The 9,268-nt window shown below is 31.5% G+C and overlaps 1 protein-coding gene across 2 annotated transcripts in view; it reads left to right on the top strand.

Annotated features, from left to right (window-relative positions):
• LOC106464684 (lachesin-like) overlaps positions 1-9,262 on the top strand; it is a 127,052-nt gene extending 117,790 nt beyond the window's left edge. Inside the window, exons 8-10 of one of the 2 annotated variants that reach the window (XM_022392995.1) lie at positions 379-456; positions 5,758-5,838; positions 8,615-9,262. In XM_022392995.1, coding sequence (XP_022248703.1) covers positions 379-456; positions 5,758-5,838; positions 8,615-8,697 — 242 coding nt within the window. In that variant the 3' untranslated portion in view covers positions 8,698-9,262. Of the gene's footprint in view, positions 1-378; positions 457-5,757; positions 5,839-8,496 lie in introns of both variants that reach the window. The other variant, XM_022392990.1, reaches the window with a different exon arrangement.
• The last annotated feature ends 6 nt before the right edge of the window (positions 9,263-9,268 follow it).

Genomic DNA, 9,268 nt, shown 5'->3' with positions numbered 1-9,268 from the left:
GGTATTTTCATCTAAAAAAGTGACATTAATTTATTGACGACATAATATAAACAATCACCATGTAACATAAAATATTCTGAAAACACCTGATTTTCTCAACTCACAAAAATGTGATATATAAAACAGTGAAGTTTTAAGGTTGTTTAACGCAAAATTTAAAAAGGTTATAAATTTTACGTTATTTATTCTTCACACATGTCTTATTTGTATTTACCATGGTGATAGTGTTTTTATTTAGATCATGTTATCTTACATAATGTGTTTACAGTTAGGAATGTATTGCACTAATTATTTCGTGTACCATGAGAATATTTAGTGTATGAATATACTAATTTTTAAACATGGATTCTAAGTTGAAGTAAAACAATATTTTATCAGGAGATGAGGAAGATCTAAGAAAGCAAACAGACAGAAATCAAGACATCAGTGCTCGAGAAACTGCAAAGCGATTACAAGGTAAAGAAAACAAAAAACGAATGATATTATTGTATCCAGGTTACCAATATTTTCGTAACTACATCATAGACTAAAATACTTTAGGTAATAAGCAGTAAAATATTGTTTTTCATTTAGTATTATTTGAATTTCAATGTAGACTTTTTGTGAAATTATCTATTGAAAGCTACGCTGCTATACACAAATAACAATAAAAGCCAAATTTAATGGTTATATTAGAAATTTTTTCACAGTATTCTAACGGTTTACCTTTAAAAATCTTATAAGGACTCGTTGGTCAGGTATGTTTCTTGTTATTGGATACTAACTGCAGTCGGACAAATCAGTATCATATGACAATAAGCTAATACGTTAAGAAGTCACTGATAAAACGGTCTACAACTATTTCATTTTTTACTGAGCTACAAGAAATCCAATGTTTAATGAACGTTTATAATCAAAAACGCCTTTGTAATGAATGTATATATATTTATCTTTGAGCCGAAATTTTGTAAAAACAATAAAATACATGATACTGCAAAATAGATTTACTATTTAAATAATTATTTAATTGGTACAGTTTGTTTGGTTATTAGTTTCCGAATTTCTCTACCTCCCTTATTCCCTCTTCCCCCCCCCCCCTAAAAGTAAAAATAAAATAAAAACAAAAAAATTCGAAGATTAAGTAAGGACATTGGGGTCAAAAGATTTAGGAAGTGAGAAATATCAACTACAATCATTTGTTACTAGAGAGCGATGTGAAGGAAAGGTTAATATTTTAATTTATAGACTTCGACTATATTTTAAACTATTACCGGTCGAGTTATTTTAATAATATATTTACAAGCTAAAGTATAAAAAATAACATAAAACTGATAAATAACAAGCGTGACATTTATAATTATTGTAAAAAGAACCTCATTAATTATAATCTGTGATAACCGGCTCTTGCTACCTAGTAAGTCCTCCTTATGGGACAGCAGTAAGTATACGGACTTACAACGCTAAAATATGGGGTTCGATTCCCCAAGGAGGACACAGCAGATAGCGTATTATGACTTTGCTATAAAACAAGCAAACAGTAAACAAACAAGCAAGCTATGCAGTGAAACGTAACAATAGCCAATAATAAATAGTATTATTTTTTAAGCAACTAATTAATTTCGCAACTTAATACAAATGTTTTGCAATGTTCTGCTGTAAAAGATGGCCAATAATAAATAGTATTATTTGATTATTTTCTAAGCAACTAATTAATTTCGCAACTTAATACAAATGTTTTGCAATGTTCTGCTGTAAACAATGTTGGAAACTCGGTTTTCTTTTTCCTTCACTGAAAGTGTCAACAATTGTTACTTAAAAACTGTTATATTGAAATTCGAAATACAATTAGTTAACACAGATAAATATGCCGTTTTGTTTCAAAAAGATGCAAAAATTTGCTAAACCAACATTTTAATTTGTTAACATTTCTAAAATTATTTTTACATTAGGCCACAATGTCAGTATACATCATCTAAGTTTCTTATATGTTTCTTATTTCGGTTTAAAATTGAACCTGTCTAGTGGCAAAAATTATTACAGAAAGTTGTAAAATACTTCTAGACCATTCTATATTTTCGAACTGTACAGTTTTCTTGTTTATGACCATGAGTAATTTCGGTTCATCTTTAGTCTACCAAAAGTTATGTATAACTAGACAGAAAAGCTTTTTTTATTAGTAAAAAGTTTCAAAATTTTCTGAGATCAGTTCCAGACTTCGCACGTGATCTGCAATTTAGAGCACGTCACGAACCTCCAGAAGGTGTTAGTTGGAAGGAAGTTGGGGCTTCCTCAGTTCACGTCGTCTCAGCAAGGCTTATGAAAACGAATACAGAATTCTAAATCAGTTTAGGTCAACAGCCATGAAAATACTGAGGACGAATGGAATTTTCAGTCATAGATTGAAATAAGCGAAATAAGAAAGTGATCTTTTGGGATTCACATTTAAGCTGTTTTTATTGTAAAACTGCGTAATTTACAACTTTGAAATGTTAGTAGATTCGATTTTCTGAGAAAGAGGCGATCAGTCATAAAATCTTTTTTACTTTCTGAAATGAACAATAAGTTTGTATATTCGTCTTTTCTGGTTATGAATATCTATCCCTATTTCACTCCATAGACTACATTATTTTAGTTCTATTTCCTATACTGTTGTGTTGCTTGTACTTTCTTTTAATTAAATTATCACAGCAGACCTATTTTCACAGTCTCATTTGTAACCTTTTCTGTACTTAGCAAGTTTTTCTGCTATTTATTGGAAATAGAAATTATTGTCAAAACAGTGAATAACATGGGTATAAAATGTAAACATTATAAAATTTCTATCTCTTTATTATATGAAAATGGCCTGCACCAAAATACAGTCACATGTTAATAGTCTACTTTGTGATTGGTTGTTTTCCGAACACTTAAATAAAGCTGCATAAGAATAATGTGGCGCAAACCAACCAACCAGAATAATGGTTATAAAAGTACAAGCAGCCACACTATTCCCAGCAGTAGTGTTCATACATACGTGACTTCTAGGGCAGAGTGACCACATGACAAAAGTGTAGAAACTGAAAATGTTGGCGGTGAAAACTATTCCATCATACAGGTTATGGTGAAATTTTGTGTTTCAATAAGAGCTGTATGGAAACTCTGAAAGTAGATAAAACTAGTATTGTTGGTAAGTGAATTAATCGAGGAAGGAAAGCCAAACTCTTCAAAGGTGATGTTAAGTAACTCAAGGAATAAGTGATACAGGACGAATAAGTAGAGATATTGTCAACGGCTTATTTGTAAATTCAGGTGTAAATGTTACTTCCAGAACAGAATGACACACATTAGCACAAAGTGACCTCAGTAGATTTGTAGCTGTTCAAACACCACTGCTTGGGAGATAACAGAAATCCAATAGGCTGAAATGGATACGAACTTCCAACAGTAGGACGAACAAAGCTAGAGAAGGGTGCTCTTTACAAATGATTCAAAATTCAAATTGTTGCCCAACAATCACTGATATTTGGTTTGGTGGTATATGCAATATATAAAGTGGACCATGTTGGGAATCAATAGAAGTGGGAGCTGCATCTCAGCTAATGATGTTGGGAATCTACGGAAAATTGATCGCATCCTGACTGCTGATAGGTACAAGCTAATTCTTATTTATCACCCATTCCCTGAGAAACAGGATCTATTGGGCAGGGTTCATCTTCCAGCACAACAGTCACCCCAATTATACAGCAAATGTGGTAAAACTATAACAGGTAAAATAAAGAGGTCGATATGAGGAACTCCTACAACCATGACTTTACCTATACAAAGTCCTCATGTGAATATTCTTAAAGCTGTATAGGATTATATGGAAACTTAGAAGGTATAATAACGATCAAACAATCTTGCTTAATTGATAGGCTTAAGGAAGCATAAAAATATCCTGCTTTCTTTAAACTAAATATACAATACTGATGCTTTGTCAATTTACTCACTTCAGTTTTGTATTTTCGGCTGTTATGTACTGTATTAATGACAAACTTTTTACTTAGTTGCAATTATAGTGTAGTTCCAGTACTGTGTATATATATATCCAATACTATATATATTGTCTGGACCAGTATTTTTCCAAGGGTTTTGAGGGAAGTTAAGGATTGGATATGTCAAGCTCTTGCTACTTTTTTCTAAGTCCTTAAATAATGAGCAGGTACCAGAGGATTGGAATTAGCTAATGTCACCCCTCTTTTCAAGATTGGTGATAAAAATTGTCCCAGTGATTGTGGGTCCATTAAGCTTACATCAGCCGTGGGAAAAGTTTTGGAAAGTCTGATAAAAGATGCTTTGCAAAGTCACTTAACAAAGTTTATAATTTTATAGGATAGTCAACATGGTTTCACTAAGGGAAAATCTTACTTTACAAATATTTTGACATTCTTAGAAAAGGTTACTGCTTATGTAGATGAGGGTAAGGATGTCAATTTTTTGTATCTGGATTTTCAGAAAGCATTTGACAATGTGCCACATAAAAGGCTTGTAAAATTATCTCTATAGATGTGGGAGATAAGTTAGCAAATTGGATAAAATAGTAGCTGGATGGAAGAGAGAAGAGGGTTGCTACAAATGGAGTTCATTCAAGCTGGATTAATGTTAAAAGTAAGGTACCTCAGGGCTCAGTCTTAGGACCTTTGCTCTTTTTGAATTACATCATTGACATATAGGAAGGAATAGTCAATAAATTACTTAAATTTGTAGATGGTATTAAGGTCTTGGGTGTTGCTTGCTGTGAAGATGATGCTGCTGATTTACAAAAGAATTTAGATCATTTAGAGAGTTGAGCAAATAAATGGCAAATGGGTTTTAGTTATATTAAATGCAAGAAAATGCATGTGGGTTATCATTTTTTAAATTATAAGTATAATTTGGATGGGAATAACCTTAACAGTGTCATCAAAGAAAGTGATCTTCGTATAACAGTTGATCAGTCTCAAAAGCCATCCAAGCAGTGTGCTGTTGCTACTGGTAGGGCAAATAGGATTTTAAAGAGGTTATAATTTCATTGTTAGGCCACTTTTGGAGTATTGTGTTCAGTATTTGGCTCCTTACCTCATCAGGAAGTAGATTGAATTGTTAGAAACGGTTCAGAGAAGGGGTAGTGGAATGGTGCCTTTGATGGAGAGGTTGTCATACGAGGAAAAGTTGAAATCTCTCAAATTGTTTTTTCTTGAAAAAAAGAAGAGTTAAGGGGAATTTGACTGAAGTGTTTAAGAATGTAAACGGAATTTATAGTGTAAATACATTATCTTTTTCATGCTTAACAGTGAAAATAGTAGGACTAGGGTACACAATTATACATTTTGGCAGAGTAGGAGTCATCTTCAGTTAAAACAGTTATATTTTTCTAATAGGGTGGTTGGCCTTTGGAATGGGTTGCCTTCGGGTGTTGTGGAGGCCGTACATTTAAGTGAGTTTAGGAGAAAGTTTGATAAGTATATGAATGATAAGGGCTGGCTTAATTTTTTTAATTTAGTTATTAATAGTTTTAATCTAGTTTCGAGGATGAGACAGTCTAGGTGTGCAACAGGTCTCAAGTTGTCCCAAAATATTATGTATATAGGCACATGTAAACTCTGTGTGGGTGTGTGGGTGTATATATATATATATATGTGTGTATCTCTCACATACAATTGTCGACTAGTGAAACATTTCTTATAACATATATTTTAATTCTTAGTATAAAATTAAAACCATTGTTCTAGAGAAAAAGAATAGTTTTTGATTTATAATAAGGTTTTCTTCTGGTTCCAGGAGGAAACTTTATCTGGCCGAATGAATCTGAAACGAAAGAACAAGGGACAATTGTTAGTCCTAACCCGCAGAATTTTCCTGGTAAGTTAGGTTTTATTGTTTATTCCTGTAATATACGTTTTCACCTGATTTTAAAATGTTCTTAACAGAATACACATCAGGTGATTCTACATCAATTAAACCCTGCGTGAAAAACTTCAGAAACTTCTAAAACTGTTGAATAACTTTCAAAGATGGTTGAATATTTAAGTTGACTAGGTAACCTAATTTTTCTTTGTAGAGAACGTTGGTTCAGACTGAATCGCAGATTTCCTGAACTATGCCGTTTTTATCACTATGGAAAACGTCTGACAACATCTGTTAGTAGTACCTATTTTAAACGTTTAATGGTCGCACCTTCGATCAATTTGTGATAACTGCGCGAGTTGCATGAGAAAAATTCCATAAAGAATTACGACTCTTTTTACAGCATCGTAGATGGTCACAGCTGTGTGGCTTAAAATTGCTTAAGTACCCTGTTCCTTTTTTAAATCAGAGTACTGGGGCTTTTTGATGCGTCAAAATTAGCCCTGTAATTTTGGTAAGAGCTTAAAATGACATTTAATAATTTGTTACCTTCACTAAAAACACATATGCAGCGAGATTTATCATTCGAAACATCACTTCTCACTAAATTATGCAGCTTTCGGAAAATTCCACCTCTCATCAGTAATCCTGAACAAGAACAAATCGAAAGAACCAGACCAAGCTTCATATAGTCTTGGAGTTTATATTATATGTTACTTTCGCTATTATAGCGTTTCATTTAGTGAGTGAAGCCTCCTGGCGATAATCAAGTGAAATCCTAAAAAAAAAACAGCCACGTGACGCGCTAAAAATGGACACAATTTAATGCTTTTCCTTGCGGCGGGCTTTAACTTAGGAAACTGTCTTTGAAAGTCAAAATCAAATAATTGATCATGTACTATATTTTTTTCTATGTGTGTACATGTTTATTTTGCAAGGCACATCAATCATGTACAATAATAATAAAAATAGCGCCGCTTGAGAGATAACATTCAACGTTTTATTATTCCCCCATTAAAAGCGAGTACTGTGTTTTATATATATTAATGACAGATCTATTCGTTTAACTGTTACAACTAAAGCAACTAGAGAAACACAATATTCTATGTATGGTTGCTAACCTTACAAACTACTAATATACAGCAAATACAAGAAACGGTACTAATTTGTTTATGACAAATACAAGAAACGATACTAATTTTTTGTAACAAATACAAGAAACGATTTACAAACAAATTAGTATCGTTTCTTGTATTTATTACAAACAAATTAGTATCGTTTCTTGTATTTATTACAAACAAATTAGTAGTACGTTCTATATGAGATATCCCAAAGAAACTTCACTTTGTAGAATAATTCTATCAAGTATTTAAGGTATTACTGAAATTATTATCATGTTAAAATCGGTCAGAAAATAAAAATGTTTGCATACTAGTGTTAAAGTATCTATAGAAGACTGAACTTTCGAGTAGAACAAAGTCCTTATATACAAAGCTCCAGTCCTACATTTCATTTAATAACTATAAGCTTTGATTAACGAAAGCTCATTATCTTTCTCGATTGACAATTACAGTTTGAGTAAATACATAATGGAATATCATAAAGTTTACATTACTTTTCTATAACAAAACTGAAACTTAACTGTTCCTACTACTCAAACATTAGTTAGGGTACGGGATTTCTGAAGATCAATATTATTTGTTACAAACAAATTAAGATCATTTCTTGTATTTATTACAAACAAATTAGTATCGTTTCTTGTATTTGTTACAAACAAATTAGTACCGTTTCTTGTATTTGTTATAAACAAATCAGTACCGTTTCTTGTATTTGTTACAAACAAATTAGTATCGTTTCTTGTATTTATTACAAACAAATTAGTATCGTTTCTTGTATTTGTTATAAACAAATTAGTACTGTTTCTTGTATTTGTTACAAACAAATTAGTATCGTTTCTTGTATTTATTACAAACAAATTAGTATCTTTTCTTGTATTTATTACAAACAAATATGTACCGTTTCTTGTATTTATTACAAACAAATTAGTACTCTTTCTTGTAATTGTTATAAACAAATTAGTACCGTTTCTTTTATTTGTTATAAAAAAATTAGTACCGTTTCTTGTATTTGTTACAAACAAATTAGTACCGTTTCTTGTATTTAAAAGAAACTTCACTTTGTAGAATAATTCTATCAATTATTTACGGGATATCTCATATAGAACGTACTTGTAAATAATTGATAGAATTATTCTACAAAGTGAAGTTTCTTTGGAATATCTCATATAAAACGTACTTGTAAATAACTGATGGAATTATTCTACAAAGTGAAGTTTCTTTGGGTTATCTCATATAGAACGTACTTGTAAATAACTGATGGAATTATTCTACAAAGTGAAGTTTCTTTGGGTTATCTCATATAGAACGTACTTGTAAATTTGAAATATATATATATGTGTGTGTGTTTGTGTATAAATCGTTCATGAAGTTTTTGCAGTGAAAACAGTGTATACACATATATATATATATATATATAACAAAACCAACTAAAATGCGCACGGAACTTTCTTTATTTTCTTGTGACATCCTGTTAAAATATTCACAGAGTTTTAATCAATCTTCTAGAAGTTTGAATCTTGCCATTCTCAAACCTACCATTATTCTGGTGTTGCAGACAAACAAAATAGATGCTCGAGACTCCAGATAGACTTAACTTGTCACCTCTGCTTTGGATTCTTGTTGTTCAACGCTTTCTTGACGTCACAGCGTCTGTTCTTTCTTTCTACGAGCAGATGACAGGTGGCTCTTTCTGGCGATCATGTTTTTTGGATATGACAAAAACCCTTGTAATCTCAAAGTTCTGTTCTGTGGATAAGGAGGACACGTGGATCCGAGCCAAATGTATAACTTGTAGTTGTTTCTTTTCATATATATATGCTTTGTTTTGGCGTGTAAAAATAAACGAACGATAGGTTCACAGTAAATGTTTCACGAGTAACTATATCATATCGAACCACTTAAAAATGTCAACAGATAATTCAGACAGTTTATTTGTACCGAAATATTGTATAACGTATATTATAGTATCATAACTGTGTCATATTTTTATAACGTATATTATAGTACCATAGCGGTAACATATTGTATAACGTATGTTACAGTATCATAATGGTGAGATATTGTATAACGTATGTAACAGTATCATAACGGTGACATATCGTGTAACGTATGCTATAGTACCATAGCGGTAACATATTGTATAATGTATGTTACAATATCATAATGGTGAGATATTGTATAACGTATGTTACAGTATCATAATGGTGAAATATTGTATAACGTATGTTACAGTATTCAGTGACATATTGTATAACGTATGTTACAGTATCATAACGGTGACATATCGTATAACATATGTTACAGTATTCAGTGACATATTGTATAAT

Source organism: Limulus polyphemus, unplaced genomic scaffold (assembly GCF_000517525.1).
Source record: "Limulus polyphemus unplaced genomic scaffold, Limulus_polyphemus-2.1.2 Scaffold62, whole genome shotgun sequence".
Lineage (NCBI taxonomy): Eukaryota > Metazoa > Arthropoda > Merostomata > Xiphosura > Limulidae > Limulus > Limulus polyphemus.
Note: the sequence above shows the minus strand (reverse complement) of the source record. Positions and strands in the feature narration are given on the sequence as shown.